The sequence below is a fragment of the Arvicola amphibius genome, chromosome 8, assembly GCF_903992535.2.
Source record: "Arvicola amphibius chromosome 8, mArvAmp1.2, whole genome shotgun sequence".
In the NCBI taxonomy this organism is placed as follows: domain Eukaryota; kingdom Metazoa; phylum Chordata; class Mammalia; order Rodentia; family Cricetidae; genus Arvicola; species Arvicola amphibius.
The window spans coordinates 69,095,534-69,120,760 of NC_052054.1; the positions used below are offsets into that span (position 1 = coordinate 69,095,534).

General features: G+C 43.2%; 1 protein-coding gene across 1 annotated transcript; it reads right to left on the reverse strand.

The window, feature by feature from the left end:
• Positions 1 to 4,443: 4,443 nt before the first annotated feature.
• On the reverse strand, positions 4,444 to 19,946 carry Zscan18 (zinc finger and SCAN domain containing 18). The gene is made up of 9 exons (XM_038338615.1): positions 19,768 to 19,946; positions 17,526 to 17,626; positions 17,028 to 17,134; positions 9,894 to 12,109; positions 9,191 to 9,340; positions 7,912 to 8,018; positions 7,570 to 7,648; positions 6,671 to 6,766; positions 4,444 to 5,594 (listed from the first exon to the last, which is right to left on the reverse strand). Exons 4-9 carry the CDS (start codon positions 12,007 to 12,009, stop codon positions 5,068 to 5,070), a joined length of 3,075 nt encoding a protein of 1,024 aa, XP_038194543.1. The 5' UTR covers positions 12,010 to 12,109; positions 17,028 to 17,134; positions 17,526 to 17,626; positions 19,768 to 19,946; the 3' UTR covers positions 4,444 to 5,067.
• Between the last annotated feature and the right edge of the window lie 5,281 nt (positions 19,947 to 25,227).

Here is a 25,227-nt window from a genome sequence, read left to right on the forward strand (position 1 = left end):
GGAAGGCCTTTCAGCAAATTATCACCTCACCCGGCACCTACAATCCACACTGACGAGAAGCCCTATGGCTGCAATGAGTGGGGAAAGCCTTCACCCACGTCACACCATTGATTCAGCATCAGAGAACCCACACAGGAGAAAAGTCCTATGAACGCAGTGACTGTGGAAAGGCCTTCAAGCCACAGCTCAACTCTAACAGAACATCAGCAAATTCATAGTGGGGAAAAGCCCTATGAAAAGGCAGCTTGCTCCCCTCATCCAGCATCGAAGGAGCCACACAGGAGAGAAGCTCTATGAATGTAGTGAATGTAGTGCCTTCAGCCGGAGTTCCCTTCTCATAGAACACCAGAGGATTCACACAATTGAGCACAATGAATGTGGGAAATCCTTCAGCCACAGCTCATCACTCAGCCAGTATGAAAACACACACTGGGGAAAAACCCTATGAGTGTCATGATTGTTCCAAGCCCTTCAGTCAGAGCACCTAGTCTTACTCAGCACCAAAGGATCCACAGGAGAGAAACTATACAAGCGCAGGGATTGTGGCAAAGCCTTCACCTATAGCTCTTTTACCAAACACCAAAGAACTCATACCTAATCCACTATATATACATATATACATACATATATACTGTACATCATACTTTGGAAATGGTACTTAAGAATAATAGTTCAAGTTGACTCTGATAACCCTAGAAAATACAAATGGAAAAATGTTTTTAAAATAAATGACATCTTCATGAAATTTCTGTGAATACTTGACTATCTAAGCACACAGCTGGATTTTTAAATAAATTGATAAGTGTATACCCCTAGCAGCATGCTCTTAATTTTACAATCAATTAACTAATGTGCAATCGGATTTAAGAGCCTCACAGATTTTTAGATGACTTCACTCTGTTCTCAAACTTTACTATACAACACATGGGTATTAGAATGCAAATAATGCTGTTTTATGAAAAAAGAGGAAGATTTATTCAGTTAAGCTACCATCTTGTGAACAATAGTCCCTCACATTGAAACCCTATGTTCTCTAAAATTTCTTTTTTGGAAATTTTACAATGTACAAACTAATTCTTTCCTGAGCTTTTCATTGATTGTTTATCTCAATGTCCAATAATCTTTTGTTGTTGTTGCTACTATTTTGGCATTTTGTTTTTTAGACAGTCTCAAGATAGCTCAGACAAGCCTTGAACTTGTATATGTGGCCTAGGCTGGCCTTGAACTCTTCTTGGTGCCCCTGCTGCTATCTCTTAATTGCTGGGAGTACATCACTATATGTGGTAAACTTTTGCTTTTATATTCAACTTGGAAGCTCTTGGATGTTGGGGTGTTGTTGTTGTTTTTATTTTTCTTTCTGTGCAACTTTAGTTTGTCCTGACCTCGAACAAAAAGGAATCTGCCTGCCTCTGCCTCTTGCGTGCTGGATTTAAAGATGTATCACCACTGCCCAGTTGAAAACTCATTTTAATATTTAGCTTCAACACTTTGTTTTTATATTTAACTTGAAAGTCCACAATATTTCATTGAACCCCAAATCCACAAATAGTCTTCTAAAAGCCACAGCCTGTAAATGGTGACTTGTCATATTTGTTAGAAAGGATATTGGCTGGTTTTCGTCCTCAACCATCAACAATGTTTATATCAGATGATTTTATTTTGTAATCACCGTGCTAAAATATAAATTCCTAACTATTCTGCAGTTTCTCTTGGGGTACAACATGTTTTAGTCTTCCAACTCTGTTCTTTGGTATGCCTGTGGGATGCTTTTTTAGAACTGAAGTTTTAAATGTGGAATGTGGTGGCACATACCCATTATCCCAGCATTAGGGAAGCTGAGACTAGAGTACTGCCAAGCTCAAGGCCATCTTGGGTTATATAGTGAGACCCTGTCTCAAAAACTGTAAGGGTTGGAAATGGAGCTCAATGGTGTGCATGGGTACTTGCCTAGCAAGTACCACAAGGCCCAGGATTTCACCCCCGAAACAGGAAAAAACAAAACTGAACCATACATGTGAGTGAAAATGTTGTGATAATGCCCTTTATTCTGTATGCTAACCTAAAAGTTGCTCTAATGTAACTACCATACACACACACACACGTACATTGTAACTACCATACACACACACATTGTCTCAAGGGCTGGCATTTGATAATCTATAATCCCAGCACTGTGAAAGCAGAGATAGGAGAATCACAGACTCAGGGCCAGCATTGGCTATAGCAAGAGACACTGCCTCAAAAATATAAAATTTAATTTTCAAAACTAAGCTAGTTGGTAGCCTATAATCCCAGTACTTGGGAAATCAAGACAGGAGGATCAGAAATTCAAGGTCATTCTCAATTACTTTGGAGAGTCTGAGCTGTGAGACCCCATCTCAAAAAAACCACCACACACAAAAAAAAGCAAAAAATCCAAACTTACATAACTACAAAAAGCAGGTGCAGTTAATATTTACCACTGTTTGCACCATGTTACCATTCTGACATACAAAATTTAGGTATAGGCTCTCTTTGAAATCTAATGTGCTAATCACTTACAGCAGTCAGTTCATTGAACGACATTCAGGTGCTAACTGGACACACGTACCCACCTTACCAGACACAGCAATTCAATAGCTGTCCTTTGTTCAGCTTTTCTGGTCTCCTTTGTTACATGACTCATCCTTTCTCTGCTTCTTCCTTGGGTGACTACAGATAGAACACACAGGAAAGATCAGTTTAAGTGTCTTAATGGGCTCTTGGACCTAAATCTAGTTGAAAAATATATACTGCTTCAAAAATCCATGGTCCATTCCAGTAACAAAGGAAGAAGAAAGAAAGAAAGAGAGAGAGAGAGAGGGAGGAAGGAGGAAGGAAGGAAGGAAGGAAAGAAAGAGAGAGAGAGAGAGAGAGAGAGAAGAGAGTGAGCTTGTAGAATGCTGAGAACAACTGATAAACATGGAGGGAGAATCACTTTGTAGATTTCATGGTAAGGACTTGATTTAGCCAATTGCCAATGATAAATACAGGGCTAGAATTTTGATTAAGAGTAGAATACTTACCTTATTGCAGAGTATCTCCTCACATATTGCTTAAACAGTCCAAACAGGTGAGCAAATCAGGTATCACAACAGGAGCACGTGGGCATAGCACACCCTCAAGACGGAGGGAGTATGTACACTTGCAAAGCATGGGTGCATTGGTAGAGCAGTAGCTACAGCAGGTCTGGGTAAGGAGTGCACGGAGATCCTCTTATATGCTCTTTTATTTTTGTGCCTTTCCTGGAAGTTCAACTTTAGAATAGGAAGACACAGACCTCCCATTGGTTCACTTACACAAAAGAAACTGAAGAGATGGAGTACTAGGATGTAGCCCAGGAAAATCTCTCAGTGACAGTAGGAGAAAGCAGGCTGACCGGTATGTACTTGGAATGGAATTAAGGAAACACATTTAGACTTTTTTACCAGATGAAAATTTAGCTCAGCTTAGCAGAGGGAATCACCTAATAGGCAGTGCCAGGATCCTTATGGGTGATGAGACCATCTGATCAGTTTTCTCTAAGGCAGCAATTCTCAATACTTCCTAACACTGCAACCCTTTAATACAGTTCATGTTGTGGTGATCCCAACCATAAAATTATTTTGCTACTACTTTAACTAATTTTGCTACTTTTATGAATCGTAATGTAAATATGATATGTAGGATATCTGATACATGACCCCTACAGGAATATAACTCATAGATCGAGAACCACTGCTCTAAGATTTGTGAGTGAAAGTGATTAGAGTCTTCTCCCAGGTAAAGGGCACAGACTTTTCCGTATGTTCCTAGAGTCCCAGTAGAAAGAAAGCTGTAGCAGGGATGGTGTCTGGATCTCAGACTCACCTGGCTAACACACAAGGAAGCAGCTGCCCAATAAAAACCAAGGAACAGTAATATGAATATGAATAATATGAATGAAATAAATACTTTATTATGGTAAGCCTCTGATCTGGGGGTTACACAAATTGCCTCCTCAAACACTGACAGAGACACCTTTCTGTGTCTGCATGGCAATTAAATTTATGGTAAGGCAACAGAAACAATGCTGTAATCTGAAGTTAAAGCAAAACCTCAAGATCACAAATGTAGGCCACATTTGGTTCTTGGTTCAGATACAGATCATTTCTTCAACCTTTGTTAGAATTTTTAAACCTCTTTTGATCATACCCCCTAATAAATATTAACATGGTAGCCAGCTCTCATTTTAGATACACAGCTGAGAAGTTTCACTAAACAATATTTGTCTTTACTGCATGATGCATTCTGACCTACTTTATTCTACTTCATTGCTTTGTAATGCCAGTGGCCATCCACTAACTGGATTTCACAATTTCACTATGGGCTGAAACGCACAGTCCGAAATCAGCATTTTTTTGTGTGATCTTTGCAAGCAACTCCATATATTAAAATACATGTAACTTGAACTCAGAAACAATTTTTACTCTTGAGGATTCAGAAGTAAACCTGACATTACATTATTTACAAAAAGGCCAAATAGATGTGTGAACAGACAGGGAGCTCAAGGAGAAGCAACTGAGGCAAGAAAGGCTCAAGAAAACACCACATACTTTAAGGCAACGTAACACTTTGTACATTGTCAAATGACCAGAGTATGTGTGGTATTAAAATACTGCAGAAATGGAGTTTTCCCTCACATCTGATGGCTTACAGGACAGGACATTAGCCCAAAGTATGTTTCTAAGATGAGGGCTTCCTGTGGGCCACACCCATTTCCAGTTGCTTTCAGCACATTAGCATCCAGAAAGTAACACAGATGTGCCCATAGATACCACAGGAAGCCACCACCACACATGCGCCTTAAGAACACTCATGCTACAACTGTCATGTCGTGGGATAATCACAGCAGAGTTGCTCATCTTAAACCTCAGGTTGTACAGGGAAAACTACCCACACACTAGGAGTTGTCAATCCTCTCACCACTGGCTTTGCTTGTGGCAGAGATGGGCTCCGGGCGTGGCTTTTCTTTTTTTGTATGTGACTCTTACGGTGCTTGACCACAGCCAAGCTGAACTGGAAGGGGTCCTAGCAGTCCTGGCTCACACAGCATGTCTCCGTGTTGTGGCTCCTGTGATGCTCCATAAGGTTCAAGATCCATGCAAAGGCCTCGCCACATTCACTACATATATAGGGCTTCCCTTGGGATGCATGAAACTCATCAGCTGCAGAAGTTCCTGGGTCCTGCCCAGAATCACAGCCACCCACATGGAGCCCCTTCCCTGCATCAAATGGTGGCTTGTAGCTGCTGGTGCTGGAAGGACACTCAGGGTCATCTTCGTCCTCGTCATCTGGATGAGGCCTCTTTGTCCCAGTGCCTTTATGTGGCATAGCCTTGACCTGGGCTGACTGCCGGATGACTGATTGCCTCTGGGGACTGGCAGGACTTGAATCCTCATCCTCAGCATCCAGAGCTTTCTGAGGTTGCTGTTCCTCCTGGGCAGTGTCTATCGAAGGACTAACAGGAACATCCCCTGAAAGCCTCTCCATCAGTGTCTCCCCCATGGAGACTTCCTCACACATATTTCCTTTGCTTTCCTGCTGCCCCGTACTGTCTGAAATAAAGTCAAAATGTGAGCAGTCCTACTTCCCAGCCTCTGAGACAGAAACTGACTTGAGCAGAAATCAAGACAACGAAGTGTGAAGTTCAAAGGTCATCAGATAAGAACAATGGCAGGCACAGCCTAACCCCTTTACAACTCAGACATCATACAACAGCTGAGTGCAGTATCACAAGCCTCACAGGACCCCTCTGAATCCGCATGCCCTTCTTTAACAGTCTAAATGTCTGCAGAGCTCACTGCTGACCATCACACCCAGTGTGTCTGGAGGTTAAGGTGGTCATGTAACTCTAGTCTATTCTAGTCAGAAGTTTAAAGGTAAGAAGGAGCCTGCTTCCTGCTGTGGTGGATTAAGATCTGAAGCAGCCTTTCTGGCTGAAGTGACTTGGCAATGGAGGGTGCAAAGAACTATGAAAGGGTCCAGGGGAAATGTCTGTCACTAGTAAGGACCAAATGAGTCTTGGTAAGCCATCCAGTTATATCCATGGCCTTCAATGAACCACAGTCTCTGGCTTGGCCCTGGAGTCCCGTGGCCAATGGAACAGTAGTATGCACACGAAACATGCAGAGGTGTGGTACGTGCTTACCCTCTGGGGTTCTCCCAATGAAACCCAGCAGTATCTATGAGAAAACCAAAGCCAGGCCTTTGGAGAGGTAACAGGAAAAAAAAAAAAAAAAAAAAAAAAAACAAACAGGTCCACAGCATCAACTCAGCTCCACTGAGAGTCTTTGTCATCCAGGCAGTGTGTGAGAAACCATTCCTAGACTTGAGCCTCTAAATGATGGTGGCTTTGTGTGCGCCTTCAGAACCACCAAAACAAAGTAGAGGGGCCACAAAGTTAAGCTCAGTCAGCTGACAGATCACAAATGTGTATTCTTTTGGGTAACATGTTTTAGGGGAGCTATGCAGCAAGAAATAATACAGTGGCATTCTGTCCCCACACAATGGACAGGAAAATGAAGAAAGTCAAAGCTAGTGTATCTGAGATGAGCCCCATCAGCCGTAAAAGAGACTTGTACCCTTTATACCCCCACCAGCCCCCATCTACCATCACCTAACTCAACCTCACCTGGGAGGCTGCCTCCTGGTAGTTCTTCTGCCACACAAGGTTCCTCTGGTTCTGTCTCTGGCGTGGAGGATGGACCAGCCTGGAAAACCTGACACCCTGAGGTTTAGAGAGAAAAAAGTAAAGGAACCATGAGAAAGCTAAGAGGCTTCATGTTCTATTGGGTCTCTGGGACCCAGATTGCAACTAGCTTTTTCTCTGCATTAGGACAAGTCCTGTCCATTCCCCTGCCCCGTCCCGTCCCGTCCCCCTCCACCACCATCAAAGCTGCCCTCTAGTCAGAGCTCCTGGAAAGCTGAGGTTTCTAACGAAGGCAGCAGAGGCAAAGAGGAAGATCTTATGGGAGGCTGGAGGCTGCCTGTGAGCAGGTAGGAAATGTAGAATGTCCAGAGGGGAGCACAGCTGAAGACAGCATAAAATGGACTTGGTAGCAGAGTACATGCCAAGCATTTGTGAGATCTTGGGTCAATCCCCAGTACAAAAAAAACTAAAATACAGAATTAGAACTAAAATAAAGACCTCCAGAGTCTAGATACGAGCTTCCCTGCAAAGAACTTCAGTGAAAGATCATTCCCCAGGCCCTGCTCTGCATCAACAAAGTGGGAGTGCTAGAGGGCTGGAGCCAGGAGGCCTTTCCGAATTCAGACACTTCAGTTCTCACAGGCCAAGGCTACAAACAAAGCCCCAGATCCCAGAGAGAATTTAAAAGTATAGACCAGGACAAGTGGAGAACTTGCCAAACAAATCCTAGTTCAAAGACCCTTAAAACATGTTCAGCTCCAAACATTTAAATCACCCTTGGTGATTCAACTACAGTTCCTGGGACAGTCAGAATCTTCCATGCCAACACTTCTAGAAGAGGATACAGGACAGAACATGAGCCAGTGAGAGGTGGGTCTCACCCAACAGGAGCAGCTTGCTGTAACTGGTCAGATTATCTTCTGTGGGGTTCAGGTTGTCCCATTCTGACTGTAGAGGCTCCTGTGGAAATGGTAACGGTTTCTAAAACAGCAGCTCTGACCCAAACCAAGTTATACTGAAGCAATGCCCTTTCTTAGGTTCTGCCCTTGAGTTTCCACAAGGTCAGCTTTCTTAGCAATAGCATTATAGATGTTTGGGTCCATAATCCTTTGCTGTGACAGAGCATTAATATTGAGAGAAGAAGCAATAGTCAGAAGGGAAAGACCATGTGTGTGGCTGAACAAGATCAGCCTCCCAGAGCCAGCAGTGGCTCCTTTCCTCACCTTTGGCTCAGCTGTGACAGAGTTGGCCTCTTCATTCTTTTCTCCCTCTAAATGTTTTTCGTCCAGATGCACAGATTCCAGAGTAGGCCAGGCTGGAAGAAGGGGAGCTAAGGAGACAAGTTCTCAGTAGCTGTGTCTCCAAAATAAGCATATCCCACTGCCCCCCCCCCCCACAGGCCCCGGGACAAATGTACATATCACAGGTCCCAAAGCTCAGTGAACACTACATTTGTCTGCAACTGACAGAGCAACATAGACACAAAAATAAAGAAACATGAAGACAGTCGGGTGGCAGTGCACGCCTTTAATTCTAGCACTCGGGAGGCAGAGGCAGGAAGATCTCTTGAGTTTGAGGCCACCACTAAAGCAATTCAGGTCATGAAGGAAGAACTTTTTTGTGCCAGCTAGAATGGTAGAAAATGTTAGACATCCAGGGCAAATGGGCACCTAAGTATGCTGGCTTTAAATCTATCACAAAGGTTATGGATAATCGCATGGTTAAAGTGTACATGCCCTCCATCCAGAGATTGTTAGAAAACCATACCACGCACACTAGCGTGCCCACAGTAAGGCCATGATGCTGCGGCCCATTTCTGAAAAGCAAAATGGAGAGGCTGAGTATATGGAATGCCGAGAGGTGAGGAGCCAAAACTTTGACCACAGCTGCCCTATTTGAGTAACAAATGTGAGGGCACAACCAATCAACATAGGAAGTAGAAAAAGACAAGATCTCCTGAGTAAACTGGGAGCGTGGAGATCATGGGAGAGGGCAGAAGTAGAGGGGGCAGGAAGAGAGAGAAGTGGAGAAAAATATATAGCTCAATAAAAACAAAAAATGTGAGTGCGCAAGTACACAATGGTCCTACAGACCTTCTGTACACATGTGTATGTGGAGAAAGACATGAAAGGACATCAATCCTTCAGGATGGGGTAAGGACAAAGAAAACTTTTTTGGCAGTACTGAGGTTTTAACCCAGAGCCTTGTGCTGCTAATGGGCACACTCCTATGCTGGCAATGAAATATATCTACAATGAAATTATTTCTTGGTTAATAACCATGTAAGGCTGACAAAATTTATATGACAAATTGAGCAAAAAATAAAAAATAACACATCTAACATACACAATGACCTATAGAAACAAGTCCCAACTACAGTAGACATCCATGCCTTGCTACCTGACCTCTCCCTGGTTTTCATGGCACTTCCACCACATCCTCCCTTTCCCATCTATCTCCTTAATAAAGACCAGGTGAGGCAAGAGAACTGCTGCTACTTACACGTATCACGGCGTACAAGGATGTCCCTAGGTCTTAGGTCTCTGCTGGGACCTAACAACCCACGTGGTTGCAGCAGGGGCTCAGGACACCTCTCATAATCTCCCTCGCTGAATGAAGATGATGACCCACCCGGGGAACACAACATCATTCCTGTGTACAATCAAGGCAATAGTGACTCCAATAGGTTGAGACACATGCTAACAACCACACAGCAAATCCACAATGGGCCAGGTATGGACCCAAGGTATGACCCAAGCTCCTAGGCTCCCAGACACCATCACCACCCATCTCTCAGGCCCCACCCTTAGACATGGAGGAAACCTCCAGCTACCAATGCACCCAGAATATTTACCTAGTTTTTAAGAGCCTGGTACCTGCCTTTGATTGCCCTCCATTTCGCCTCCTTCCTAACATCTGGAAAGCAAATGTGAGGGCAGGAACCCAAGGCAGCTGTCCTAGTCCATGAGGTAAGCCTGATGGAGATGCCACTGGGCAGAGATGTGGGGGCTTGGATCCCTGGAGACTGAGGAGCTCCCTTACCAGCTCAGGGATGGTTGTTTCTGTGTCCCTTAACACATGGGGTGACTACACTCTCAGGAATGCCACGGCTGGGGTCTGAACTCTATGTTGTAGATTCCAGTCCTTCCAGGACTTCCTGCCCGTCTCCTCTAAGGCATGCTTTCTTCTGGGGTGGCAGCCTCACCTGGCTCCTCCAGGATGTCAGAGAGACCCTCCACCAGGGAGGCAGCCTTCTCGCAGTTCTCAGGATACTGGGCTACCACCCAGGGACGAACCCTGTCTGGCAAGATGCCCAGAAACTGCTCCAGAACCAGCAGCTCCAGGATCTGCTCTTTGGAGCAGGCCTCAGGCCGCAGCCACTGGCGGCATAGCTCATGAAGCTGGGCCAGAGTCTGGTGAGGTCCAGCTTCCTCCTGGTAGACAAACTCCCGAAAGCGCAGGCGGGAAGACTCAAGGTCAGCAGCAGATCTTTCAGTGCTGGTTTCTGTTTCCTTTTGCTGGGTAGGCTTTTCCTGTTGACTGGATTCCTCCCATTGGTTAGGTTGATCCTTTTGGCTAGGCTCTTCCTGTTGCATGGGTTCTTCCAGCTGGTTAGGCTCTTCCTGTTGCATGGGTTCTTCCAGCTGGTTAGGTTCTTCCTGTTGGCTGGGTTCTTCCTGTTGCCTGGGTTCTTTCTGTTGGCTGGGTTCTTCCTGTTGCCTGGGTTCTTTCTGTTGGCTGGGTTCTTCCTGTTGGCTGGGTTCTTCCTGTTGCCTGGGTTCTTCCTGTTGCCTGGGTTCTTCCAGCTGGTGAGGTTCTTCCTGTTGGCTAGGTTCTTTCTTTTGGATGGATTCTTCCTGTTGGCTGAGTTCTTTCTGTTGCCTGGGTTCTTTCTGTTGGCTGAGTTCTTTCTGTTGCCTGGGTTCTTTCTGTTGCCTGGGTTCTTTCTGTTGGCTAGGTTCTTCCTGTTGGCTGGGTTCTTTCTGTTGGCTGGGTTCTTCCTGTTGGCTGGGTTCTTCCTGTTGCCTGGGTTCTTCCTGTTGGCTAGGTTCTTCCTGTTGGCTGAGTTCTTTCTGTTGGCTGGGTTCTTCCTGTTGGCTGAGTTCTTCCTGTTGGCTAAGTTCTTCCTGTTGGCTAGGTTCTTTCTGTTGGCTGGGTTCTTTCTGTTGGCTGAGTTCTTCCTGTTGGTTGGATTGATCCTTCTGGCCAGGCTCTTTCTGTTGGCTGGGTTCCTCCTGTTTGCTGAACCCTACCTGCTGGATAGGCTTCTCTATCTGAATGAATTTTTCCTTTTGGATGGGCTTATCCTGCTGGGTGGACTCCTCCTGCTGGATGAGTTCCTGTTGGATGGAAGCATCCTGTTGAATGGGCTCCTCTTGCTGAAAGAATTCTTCCTTTTGGATGGACTTATCCTGCTGAATGGACTCCTCCTGCTCGATCAGTTCTTGCTGAATGGACTCCTCCTGCTGGATCAGTTCCTGTTGGATGGAAGCATCTTGAATGGGCTCTTCGTACTGAATGAATGCTTCCTGTTGGATAGGCTCCTCCTGCTGGATGAGTTCTTCCTGTTGGACAGACTTATCCTGCTGAATGAATTCCTCCTGCTGGATGAGTTCTTCCTGTTGGATGAGTTCTTCCTGCTGAATAAATTCCTCCTGCTGGATAGGTTTATCCTGCTGAATTGGCTTTTGCTCGATGAGTTCTTCCTGTTGGATGAGTTCCTCCTGCTGGATGAGTTCTTCCTGTGGGGTGGACTTATCCTGCTCAACTGGCTCTTGTTGGATGGTTTTGTCCTGCTGCATGGGCTCCTCCTGCTGCATGGGCTCCTCCTGCTGCATGGGCTCCTCCTGTTGCATGGGTTCATCTTGCTGCATGGGTTCTTCCCACTGGTGAGGCTCATCCTGCTGCATAGGTTCTTCTTGCTGCATAGGTACATCCTTCTGGCCAGGTTCTTCCCACTGGCTGGGTTCTTCCTCCTGACTAGGATCATCCCGCTGACTGGGTTCTTGTTGCTCACTGAGTTCTTCCCTCTGGTTGAGAGGATTATCCTGCTGACTGGATTCTTCTCCCTGGTTGGGCTCATCCCTCTGACTAGGTTCCAGCAACTGGATGGGTTCTTCTTCCTGGATGGGTTCATCCTGCCTCCTGGGTTCCTCCTGCTGGCTAGGTTCTTGTTGCTTAATGACTACTTCCCCCTGGTTGGGTTCCTCCTGCTGACTGGGCACTTCCTGTTGGGATCTATCTTCTGGCCGCACAGTAGGTGGTTCTGGGTGGGTTGGGGAGCTTTTTGGGGAGGCCAGTGCCCTCTCCAAAGGCAACATCTTCCCAGGCCTCCACAAAAATGCAACTGTGTCTGGCCAAGAACTCAGCAGAGATGGTTAGGATAACAAGGTACCCAAGAGAGGTCAGCAATACCAGGACCTGAGGAAAAGCAGAGGACATCAACAAAACAGATGTCCACATAGTGAGACCTCAGCCATGGCACACTCAGGCAAAGGAGAATGAGGGACAGTGTCTGAGTAAAACCATGTACCCACAATACCTAAGTCTCATGCAGAATTATTCTAAGCAGTCTGCTCACTACTGTAAGTAGAATTCCAGCTTTTTACTTATATAGATAAAAATAAAGAATCAGGAAGGCCAACTTTGTTTAAGATGGAAATAATAGGATTTTTTAAAAGATTTATTTATTATGCACACAGTATTCTATCTGCATGTACACCTGCAGGCCAGAAGAGGGCACCAGATCTCATTACAGATGGTTGTGAGCCACCATGTGGTTGCTGGGAATTGAACTCAGGACCTCTGGAAGAACAGCCAGTGCTCTTAACCCCTAAGCCATCTCTCCAGCCCAAGGATTTTTTTAAAAATCTTGAATAAGATGAATATGAAATTTTTCAGGAAAATCATTTATAAACCTAGATGAATATGCCATACAATATCAGTAAATTCATTCTTACTATGTATACTGTGTATATGTAGGCCACATCACAACAGACTGGATTTATCCCCAAAATACTATGTTAGTTTAACATCTAAGTATGTATTATTGGGACTTTAGATCTCCAAAACAAGAAGGATCTAGGTGCAGCATTGTTGTTCCCACTGAAACAACCAAAACTCAGGGCTGGGAAAATGGCTCAGTAGTTAAGAGCATTTGTGCTCTCACAAAGTTCCCAGACTGGATTCCCACCACCTACATGGTAGCTCACAACCATCTGTAATCATAGTTCCAGGGCATCTGATGCCATCTTATGACCTCTGAGGGCACCAGGCATGCATGTGCCACATACAAGAAGGCAAAACATTGCCATTCATAAATAAACCTAAAAAAAAGAGTAAAACCCAAACCCAGTACTAGCAATATCCTTGGCAAAACCACACAATGAAAGCATTTTCTCTTCTAAAAACAATTCTGAGGAATTCAAAATAAAATCTGTTCATGACCCTAGCTAACACGGTCAACAACATGACCACTATCTCCCTACCTAATCCAGTTTACCGTAGAAGTACCATTTTCACTTCTTACAGGACTGAACTCTGAAGTGGTTCCTCAAGGTCCATACTCCCTGCATGTCCTCTCACACACATCCTGAGCATACTATTTCCTACTACTTTATATCTATATACTGCTTGTTTCCCACATTGAAATCTGAGCCCTAGAAGAACGGGGTTCTTTATAAGCAGGTCACTATGGGCCCAGCAGTTTTGGCTTCTGTTTTTGCTCACTATACCTTTTATAAAATGAATTTCTTTGTTGAAGGGCATGTTATATATGCCTAATCACCAATATGTGCTGTGGGACAATGGTCTTGTACCCTGTCACTTGTATTTTTAATAAAACACTGATTGGCCAGTAGCAAGGCAGAAAGTATAGGAGGGGTGATGAGAACAGGAGAATTCTGGGAAGAGGAAAGAGTCAGATTGCACTTGTCATCCAGACACAGAGGAAGCAAGATGAGAATGCCTCGCTGACAAAAGGTACCAAGCCACATGGCTAACACAGACATGAATTATGGGCTAATATAAGTTCTGAGAGTTAATAAGAAGCCTAAGCAAATAGGCCAACCAGTTTAAGGTTAATGTAGACCTCTGAGTGTTTTGTTGGGACAGAACAGTTGTGGGCCGGGCGTGACAGAAACCTCTGTCAACAAAATGGCGCCAACATGGTCAACTGCATCCATATAAAACCTGAGAGAGCTTGGGAAGTAATTCTAGACACAAAAGTTAAGCATGGCTAAAACAGCATTTTCTTGGGTGGGCTCTGCTTAGAAGCAAGCAGAGACATAATTCCTTTAACAGAGGTCTTTATGATTCAGCAGCAGCCTACCCAGTTTCGAGAAGGCAGCTTCCTGGGCCGTGCTGCCAACATGAACTCTAGCTCTTTCAGGAAGCCAAGCATGTAAATGGGGTTTCTGAACAGCATGTTACAAACTGCTTAATGGCATACTGTGTGCCATTAAGACCTCCTGTGTGCCTAAAAACTGGGGCTATGAGCATGGCTTGTGCTAAACAGACCTCCTCCCCACTATGTTGGACTGGGTGGAGCCAAAAGGCAAAGCAGCCTTAGTCTTAGTAAGGATGCTCAGCATTTTAATAACTGCTTCTGGCAGATTCAATGCAAGGCCCATCAAAATCCCAGCAAAATTCGTCAAAGATCTCAAAAGAACCGTACTCAACTTCATTTGGAAAAGCAAAAAATCCAGGATAGCTAAAACAATCCTGTGCAATAAAAGAACTTCTGGAGGCATCACAATCCCTGATTTCAAACTCTACTACAGAGCTACAGTACTAAAAACAGCCTGGTATTGGCCTAAGAACAGACAGGAGGACCAATGGAAACGAATAGAAGACCTGGATATCAATCCACACATCTTTGAACACCTGTTCTTTGATAAAGAAGCAAAAAATATCAAATGGGAAAAAGAAAGCATATTTAACAAGTGGTACTGGCATAACTGGATATCAACATATAGAAAAATGAAAATAGACCCATATCTATCACCATGCACAAAACTCAAGTCCAAATGGATCAAAGACCTCAACATAAAGCCAACCACACTAAACCTTATAGAAGAGAAAGTGGGAAGTACACTTGAACACATTGGCACAGGGAACCACTTCCTAAATAGAACCCCAGCAACACAGACACTAAGAGAAACAATTAATAAATGGGGCCTCCTAAAACTGAAAAGCTTCTGTAAAGCAAAGGTCACAGTCAACAAGACAAAACAACAGCCTACAAAATGGGAGAAGATCTTTACTAACCCCACATCAGACAGAGGTCTGATCTCCAAAATATACAAAGAACTCAAGAAATTGGACACCAAAAGATCACATAATCCAATAGAAAAAAAAAAATGGAGTACAGACCTAAACAGAGAACTCTCAACAGAGGAATCTAAAATGGCTGAAAGACACTTAAGGAAATGTTCAACATCCTTAGTCATCAGAGAAATGCAAATCAAAATAACTCTGAGATTCCATCTTACACCTGTAAGAATGGCCAAGATCAAAAACACTGATGACAACTTATGCTGGAGAGGTTGTGGGGTAAAGGGAACACTTCTGCATTGCTGGTGGGAATGCAAGCTGGTACAACCCCTTTGGATGTCAGTGTGGCGATTACTCAGAAAATTAGGAAACAACCTTCCTCAAGACCCAGTAATACCACTTTTGGGTATATATCCAAAGGATGCTCAATTGTGCCACAAGAACATGTTCTCAACTATGTTCATAGCAGCTTTTGTTTGTCATAGCCAGAACCTGGAAACAACCTAAATGCCCCTAGATCGAAGAATGGATAAGTAAAATGTACATTTACACAATGGAGTACTACACAACAGAAAAAAATAATGACAGCTTAAATTTTGCAGGAAAATGGATGGAGCTGAAAAACATCATTTTGAGTGAGGTAACCCAGACACAGAAAGACAATTATCACATGTACTCACTCATAAGTGGTTTTTAAACATAAAGCAAAAAAAGCCAACCTACAAACCACAATCCCAGAGATTAGACAACAATGAAGACACTCAGAGAGACTTACATAGATATAATCTACATGGGAAGTAGAAAGTAGAAAAAGCCAAGATCTCCTGAGTAAACTGGGAACATGGGGACCTTGGGGGAGAGTGAAGGGGGGAGGGGAGAGGCAGGGAAGGGATCAGAGAAAAACGTAGAGCTCAATAAATATCAATAAAATACAAAAAACAGCGTGTCTGGTCAGAAAATAATTACAGATATGCAATAAAGACAAATCCACATGGAAAAGACCTCTAAATGGGTCAACGTGTTGAATAAATGTAGGCTTGGGAGAAAGAAGAAAAGAATAGAGAGTTATGAAAGAAGTAAATTGTTTTTTAAAAAGATAAAACAAAGTATTTAAACAGACAGAATAAACTTGTAGAAAAGTAATAGAGTAAGAAAAATAGCCATGTAAAGATGGAAAATACAGAGTCTGGATTATATATACTATTGTGTTTTCTTTGAATTTTTTGACTGTGAATGAACTAAGTACAAAGAGACATTTCATTGTACAGACTGTTAAACTAAACCAGTATATATACTCTAAAGGTATCTTGACTTCTGTTTTTGCTCACTCTACCTTTTATAAAATGAATGTCTTTGTTGAAGGGCATGTTATATATGCCTAATAGCCAATATGGAATATTATACCCATCTATCCGGGATCAAGTTAGGACCTATTTGAAGAATAAGTGGAGAAAAAGAATACCTCAGCTACAGGGACATCCTCACCCCTACCATCTACAATAGCAACACCCATTCCTTTTTGCCCCAGCATCTACACTGAGGATACTCAGACCACAACTCCCACCCAATACAACTTAGCATTTTCTTATGACTTCTTTATCTCTGAGGGTGAGTAAACTGCCTGCTTTCTTTACAGGAGTCAGGTACGAGCTCTGCCTGGCTCCATCTTGCCATCATTCATCCCCATCTGCATTTTCTTGTCATTTCATCCTGCCATTTTTTTAAACCTGTGTTTTAACCACTTACTGTCTAATGATTCTTATCAAATTCAACTACTTTTTAAAAAATTCCAGTTTCCAAAACCTGCTTATCTTTGGGTTTCCTTCCCCACCTCAAACTTACAAACATTCTCTCCCTCACTCTCTTACAACAAGGGTCACAAATGTAAGGCCTTGGATAATAGTCTAAGCCCTTGAGGTCTTCTCAGTGGTGACTGCTCACCTCTGTCCTGTATAGCAAGGCAGCCAGAGCCCTACACACACCCTGACATGTTTCTACACAGCTTCCTTTCAGCTGGCCTCCAAGTTGATCTGCCATCTTCCACTCTAGACTCTTCTTTACCCACCTTCTTCCTTTGATTCTCCTGGAGCATCTTTTGATATGGGGTGTAATGTCAACTCCAGTGAGACAACGTATCCACATTTTGTTTCACCAGGCTCTGAACACAGAACTCTATGTGGCAAATGAAGAGTTATGTGGTCATATAAATTTGCTTTCTTTCTACCACATCAGGAACATTTATCCTACACAGAAAGTGTCCACAGAGTTACTGTGAACTTACTAAGATGTGCGCACACAAAGGTTCACCCTACCAGGCCCTGCTGGGAACTCATCATCTTCAGATTGTCAGAAGCTTCTAAGCTTCTAAGGGTAGAGACAAAGAGCAAACCCAAAGAGTAGGTAAGAAAACCATTCACAGACTGGGTGAGAAATGGGCTCAGGACTCTACCTGAAAATTAACATAGCTGATCTATCCTTCTTGTTCCAGATTCCTCATGAAGTCCTCCCTGCCTGGAGCCTCTGATTGGTCCTCCCCACATCTGCTTCACCACATAACCATTACCTCTGCTTCTTTTAGGGTGGCCCAGCAGCCCTCAGTCAACTGTGTGAGACCTGTCTCCTCCTCCACCTGTCGCGCTGTGACCACGGAAGAGGTATGGGGACCTGCAACAGAAAGGATCAAGTAAAAACACAGTAAGCCTATAGCCTAATCAGTGGAGGACCTTGTTCACCTGGAAATAAGCAAGAATCATCTGTCCCCATTTCCTTTGCCTGAAAAGAAGACTCTTATGACAACAAGAAGCAACAGCCTAACATGGACAGCCAGCCCCTTTCATAATGTAGCACTACTAGTCAGGACAAGGAGGATGAGGCCATCTTGGGGAATCTCAATAGACTTAATCCTAAGCATGCCTTGCCTGACCCTAGACTTGGTTACACTGCTACAAGAACTAACTAGGCAGAAGACCCAGTGGGACCAAATAGCCTGAATGAGGTCACATTCCTGGTACAAATAAGGCAGAGATTGTGGCATACCATGATGCAGAATGACCTGGCTTCCTTGGGGTTTTCCTGGAGTCCAGCCCACAGGCTTCAGGAGACAGAAGTATGGGTCAAGCAGGTGTCAAGGGTTGTATTCTGGGCATGAAATGTTGAAGCTGAGAAAAGAAATCTAGTGGATGGGTGGATGGCTGAGCTAGGGGAATCCCAGCCTTGGATTTTGCATTTCAGGCTTTTGCCTTAGCTGGAAACAAATCCTTCTCAGACCCTGTCAACAAAATACCATCTTTTCTAACAACTAAGATCTTATAATAATCATGAACACTAATCTCATGGGGACAGCAGGAACTAGTCACAAGGTCTCCCCTGTAGTCATACACATAGTAATATAAATACAAAAGGTGCAAACGTACCTTTAAACGAATGCCAAGGTACACACAAAGAATCATTATTAAAATAGTTGCTTTCTGTGGCCCCTGCCAAAAAATATATTCTATATTTTCATATAAGGTCACACAGAGTCAAACAAATGTCCTCAACAAACAAAAAGCTCACAGACCCAAACATCAGGAGAAACAAGGCCTCACTGAAATATGGGGCCCCGTTCTGGCTCCAGAACAGGAAAGAGAACTTCCATAGAACATTACTAGAATGTGGAAGGATGATCTGGTAACATCCACTGTGGCCTCCAAAAAGCTGGCTGACATACAGGTCTGAGGGTAGAGGACTGGGCATGGAAGCAGTGGTGGAGTAAGAAGGAAGAGGCAAGGAAACGGGGACAAAACACTAACAAGTAGACTCTGGACACAGGGTAGGAAGGACTTCTGTGACCCTGGAATTGTTCTGTGTAAAAGCCAACCCTCAAGCACCCTTGTCCTGCCCCTTCTTAGGTAGCACTAGAAAAACTAATGTTTTCTATTCCCTCCCAAAGCCTCCAGGTCAGGAGAGCACCTAAGAGACAGCCCTCTGCCATGAATGGTGTCCCTGGACAAAGGCCCAAAAATGTCCTCTGCCCCCATAACAGAGAAGATGCCCGCACTCTAAGCCCCTTGTCATGCCTCAATCTAGTGGACTCTCTCACAGAACCCTCCCCGACTTTCCCGTGCTCCTCGCGCCCGATGCACAAAATAGGGGTCCCCAAGCCCTCACCTAACCTTTATACATACTCATCTTCCCCCTTTGTGGACTTCCCAACCCCGTCGGAACCTACCTCCACCCACTCTCTCCTAATGCCCTCCTCTTCCTCTGCTGCAATCCCCTAATCTATATCTAGGAGCAGTGGCACTGCGCCCTCTGTCGGCCGCACACGTAAAAAACACACCCCAAGATCCTAGCCCATCCCACGTGTCCCCAAGATAGCAATTCCCGACACAACACAAGCATACCGCATTTCCGAGCCACAAACCCACAAGTGGTACTCCCAATGCCACATCAGAACCACACCCCCGATCCTGCCTCATCCCACGCCACACTCACAAAATGCCGGCCCCACTCGCTGTGCGCTGTGGAGCCTACTGCGCTCCGGTGCCACACCCCCGCCCCAAAGCTTTAGGCCTTCACAGCTCCACACATGTGAACCAGCAATCCTACCCTCCTGGCCACAAATTCAGGCACAACAGCCCCAGGTCGCATCCCCACGCAAGGGCCTAGGCGCTTCAAACCTCTCCAGGGCACAACACCTTGGGGCCACAGGTCTCTGCTCCTGGCCCAGCCCACGCAAGGCAGAACCATCTCTGCTCCCGACCCTCCACACCAGCCGAATGCCTACGGCCCCTCGTAGGAGAGCGTCGGGCGGACCGACCCACCTGCTGCGCAGCGTTGCCCCGCGGGCTCCCGCAGTCTCGAACACCAAGCAGCGATGGCGACCCACTGCAGTACGCGTGCGCGACCTGCAGCGCCGGAAACCGAGACCCCCGCAGCGTGCTGCGGGGCCGTTCGCCAGACCTGGGCGGGGAGAAGCTGCTCTGACAGCCTTGCCAGTCAATCCGAGGGGAGGCTGGCTCTGCTTCGCTGCCACGTGCGCCTGCGTCACTTCTGATGCCATTGCCATGACAACGGAGTAAACAAACCGAAACCTAAAAAACGAGAGAGAGAGAGAGAGAGAGAGAGAGAGAGAGAGAGAGAGAGAGAGAGAGAGAGAGAGAGAGAGAGAGAGAGAGAGATCTCTAGATGAGAAGATATATATGGTCTAGTCTTCTCTATACTTATCTATGCTCTCCTCTCTCTATCTCTCTCTTCCCTCCTCCTCGCTCCCCCTCCCCGTTCTCTTGAGCGGGAGACAAAGACCGGAAAATATCGGTTTAAGAAACAGAAACACTACGTGACCCAAAGACAGTGGAGACGAGTCTAGAATTCTAATCCAGAGATGAGACACAGAGAAACTGAGATAAGGAGACCAAAGACAAAAATGGGGACCCAGCACAAATTGGAGACTCGAGATAAGAGACAAGTGCACAGATTCAGTATGGGCAGACAGAGCTAAAAACCCACTGTAAGAGGCAGGGATTCACGCACGGAGAGACTGGCGCGAAGGTACTGTTTGGGTGAAAAGTTTCAGAAAGCAAACTGAATTTTTCTTTTTTTTATTTTTCGAGACACCGTTTCTCTGTGGTTTTGGAGCCTGTCCTGGAACTAGCTCTTGTAGACCAGGCTGGTCTCGAACTCACAGAGATCCGCCTGCCTCTGCCTCCCGAGTGCTGGGATTAAAGGCGTGCGCCACCACCGCCGGCTCTGGAGTGATTTTTAAGTGTGTAGCTGAACAGCTCATTACTGCATAGGTTTAATTCCTTGTTTACATACACAAAAACACTTTTTGTTCCATTCTGAGAATTTTAACTTGTACAACAATAAGAACAATTTCACTCCTTCGTTTTAACAATCACACCTTCCACCACCTGCAACCACTGAAGTGTGGTCCCTCAGTGCAGATTTGTCCTACGGATTCATATAATTGAACCCTATAGTGCATGTCCTTTCGACATACTCTTTCACTTTACATAATTCCTTTGCGATCCATTAATATGTGTAAATATGTTGTTCCTCGTTATTGTTTAGAATTCAATAATCTACAAGTTTAAACATGCACCAGTAGGACTTTAAGCTTGCTTCCAAACTTTTGATATTTAAAAAATGCTATGAAAACGTATGTGCAGGTTTTGTGTGAACAGTCCTCACTTTTGAAGGAAGATAGATGCCCACGATGCAGCTGCTGTGTCATGACGCATGTGCTCAAAGTTAAAAACTAAACAAACCAATGGAAAACTGCCGTACCTTTCTCAGAGCTGAGCCGTTTACAGTCCCAGCACTGCTGTCTGTATGAACCCATTTTTCCACAATCTCGCCACTATTTGTTGGTTATCAGTCCAAAGCTGTCATGGGTATGCTGAGAAACCCTGTCTCGAAAAACAAAAAAAAAAAAAAAATAATAAAATAACAAAAAACAAAAAGATTGAAGTTTAGTTTCTTTCCATTTCCCTAATGGCCAATAATGCTGTGCATATTTTCAAGGTTATTTGCCATCTATGTATCCTCTTAAGTATCGGTTCATTTGTCTCACCAATTTTCTAGTTTTTAAATAAATGTTGAATTTCAAGAGATCTTTATATCTTTCACCTATAAACTGTCGGATACATTTTGCAAATCCTTTCTCCCATTATATTCCTTTTTATGTCCTTACCGAGATATCCTTTTATAGACCATGTTCTTTTTTATTGATTTTTATTGTGCTCTATAGTTTTCTCTGCTCCCCTCCATGTCTCTCCCCTCTGCTTCAACCCTCTCCAAAGGTCCCCATGCTCCATTTTACTCAGGAGATCTTGGCTTTTTCAACTTCCCATGTAAATTATATCTATGTATGTCTCTCTTAGGGTCCTCATTGTTGTCGAGGTTCTCTGGGATTGTGATTTGTAGGCTGGTTTTCTTTGCTTTGTGTTCAAAAACCACTTATGAGTGAGTACATGTGATAATTGTCTTTCTGTGTCTGAGTTACCTCACTCAAAATGATGTTTTTCAGCTCCATATATTTGCCTGCAAATTTCAAGATGTCATTATTTTTTTCTGCTGTGTAGTACTCCACTGTGTAAATTTACCACATTTTATTTATCCATTCTTCGATCTAGGGGCATTTAGGTTGTTTCCAGGTTCTGGCTATGACAAACAAAGCTGCTATGAACATAGTTGAAAACATGTTCTTGTGGCACAATTGAGCATCCTTTGGATGTATATTACTGGGTCTTGAGGAAGGTTGTTTCCTAATTTTCTGAGTAATTGCCACACTGACATCCAAAGGGGTTGTACCAGCTTGCATTCCCACCAGCAATGCAGAAGTGTTCCCTTTACCCCACAACCTCTCCAGCATAAGTTGTCATCAGTGTTTTTGATCTTGGCCATTCTTACAGGTGTAAGATGGAATCTCAGAGTTATTTTGATTTGCATTTCTCTGATGACTAAGGATGTTGAACATTTCCTTAAGTGTCTTTCAGCCATTTTAGATTCCTCTGTTGAGAGTTCTCTGTTTAGGTCTGTACTCCATTTTTTTCCATTGGATTATGTGATCTTTTGGTGTCCAATTTCTTGAGTTCTTTGTATATTTTGGAGATCAGACCTCTGTCTGATGTGGGGTTAGTAAAGATCTTCTCCCATTTTGTAGGCTGTCGTTTTGTCTTGTTGACTGTGACCTTTGCTTTACAGAAGCTTTTCAGTTTTAGGAGGCCCCATTTATTAATTGTTTCTCTTAGTGTCTGTGTTGCTGGGGTTCTATTTAGGAAGTGGTTCCCTGTGCCAATGTGTTCAAGTGTACTTCCCACTTTCTCTTCTATAAGGTTTAGTGTGGTTGGCTTTATGTTGAGGTCTTTGATCCATTTGGACTTGAGTTTTGTGCATGGTGATAGATATGGGTCTATTTTCATTTTTCTATATGTTGATATCCAGTTATGCCAGTACCACTTGTTAAATATGCTTTCTTTTTCCCATTTGATATTTTTTGCTTCTTTATCAAAGAACAGGTGTTCAAAGATGTGTGGATTGATATCCAGGTCTTCTATTCATTTCCATTGGTCCTCCTGTCTGTTCTTAGGCCAATACCAGGCTGTTTTTAGTACTGTAGCTCTGTAGTAGAGTTTGAAATCAGGGATTGTGATGCCTCCAGAAGTTCTTTTATTGCACAGGATTGTTTTAGCTATCCTGGATTTTTTGCTTTTCCAAATGAAGTTGAGTACGGTTCTTTTGAGATCTTTGACTAATTTTGCTGGGATTTTGATGGGCCTTGCATTGAATTTGCATATTGCTTTTAGTAAGATTGCCATTTTTACTATGTTAATTCTACCTACCCAAGAGCATGGGAGACCTTTCCAATTTCTGGTGTCTTCTTCAATTTCTTTCTTCAAAGATTTAAAGATCTTGTCATACAAGTCTTCCACTTGTTTGGTTAGAGTTACTCCAAGATATTTTATGCTGTTTGTGGCTATTGTGAAGGGTGATGTTTCTCTGATTTTTTTCTCAGCTTATTTATCATCTGTGTATAGGAGGGATACTGGTTTTTTTTTACTTAATCTTGTATCCTGCTACATTATTGAAGGTATTTATGAGTTGTAGAAGTTCCTTGGTAGAATTTTTGGGGTCGCTTATGTAAACTTATCATCAGCAAATAATGAGGGTTTGACTTCTTTCCCAATTTGTATCCCCTTGATCTCCTTTTGGTGTCTTATTGCTCTAGCTAGGACCTCAATATATATATAAAATAGATATGGAGAGAGTAAACAACCTTGTCTTGTTTCTGATTTCACTGGGATCACTGGAAGTGTCCATTTAGTTTAATGTTGGCTGTTGGCTTGCTATATATTGCCTTTATTATGTTTAGGTATGTTTCTTGTATCCCTGCTCTCTCCAAGACCTTTTATCATGAAGGGATGTTGTATTTTGTCAAAAGCTTTTTTGGAATCTAATGAGATGATCATGTGGTTTTTATTTTTCAGTTTGTTTATATGGTAGATTAAGTTGACAGGTTTTTGTATGTTGAACCATCCCTGCATCTTTGGGATGAAGCTGACTTAATCATGAATGATCTTTCTGATGTGTTCTTAGATTCAATTTGCCAGTATTTTATTTAGTATTTTTGGATCAATGTTCATGAGTGAGATTGGTCTGTAGTTCTCTTTCTTAAAAATGTCTTTCTGTGGTTGGGTATCAGGGTAATTGTGGCCTCTTAAAAAGAAATTATCAATGTTCTGTTTCTATTGTATCGAACAATTTGAGGAGTATCGGTATTAGTTCTTCTTGAAAGTCTTGTAGAATTCTGAGCTGAAACCATCTGGTCCTGGCCTTTTTTGGTTAGGAGACTATTGATGAGTGTTTCTGTTTCTTCAGCAGTTATAGGTCTGTTTAATTTGCTTATCTGGTCTTGATTTAATTTTGGTAAGTGATATTTATTCAGAAAGTTGTCCATTTTCTTTAAGTTTTCCAATTTTATGGATACAGGTTTTTGAAATATGACCTGATGATTCTCAGTATTTCCTCCCCATCTGTTGTTATGTCCCCTTTTTCATTTCTGATTTTGTTAATTTGGATATTCTCCCTCTGCCTTTTGGTTGGTTTGGATAAAGGTTTGTATATTTTATTGATTTTCTCAAAGAACCAATTTTTTGTCTTATTGATTCTTTGTATTTTTTCTTTATTTCTATTTTGTTGATTTCAGCTCTCAGTTTGATTATTTCCTGCCATCTAGTTCTCTTGAGTAAGCTTGCTTCTACTTGTTCTAAAGTTCTCGAATGTTCTGTTAATTCACTAGTGTGGGATTTTTCCAGCTTCTTTATGTAGGCATTTAGTTGGGTTAAGATTTTGTTAGTTTACTGTTTTCTTTGACTGATGAGTCTCTTTCCTCTATTGTATCTTCAGCACTTGAGATTCTCTCTTCCATTTCTTATACTCTGCTGTTTATGCTTGTGTTTGTGGTTCCTGATCGTTTTCTCATGATTTCTGTTTCTATCATTTCCTTGACTTGTGTTTTCTTTATTGTCTCTATTTCAGTTTTCAAGTCTTGAATAGTTTCTTTCATATGGTTTCATATGTTTAATTTGCTTATCTGGTCTTGATTTAATTTTGGTAAGTGATATTTATTCAGAAAGTTGTCCATTTTCTTTAAGTTTTCCAATTTTATGGATACAGGTTTTTGAAATATGACCTGATGATTCTCAGTATTTCCTCTTACTTACTCTTGTTTTTCTTTAAGGGATTTGTTGATGTCTTCCACAGAGGTCCTGGCTCAGGCC

Excerpts from the sequence above, each read along its gene's own strand:
- Zscan18 (XM_038338615.1), bottom strand. The coding sequence starts at position 12,009 with ATGTTGCCTTTGGAGAGGGCACTGGCCTCCCCAAAAAGCTCCCCAACC. Across the intron at positions 7,649-7,911 it reads CTGTCACAGCTGAGCCAAAG|GAGCCTCTACAGTCAGAATG; the intron begins GTGAGGAAAGGA and ends CCATTTCCACAG. Across the intron at positions 5,595-6,670 it reads ACCAGGAGGCAGCCTCCCAG|ACAGTACGGGGCAGCAGGAA; the intron begins GTGAGGTTGAGT and ends ACTTTATTTCAG.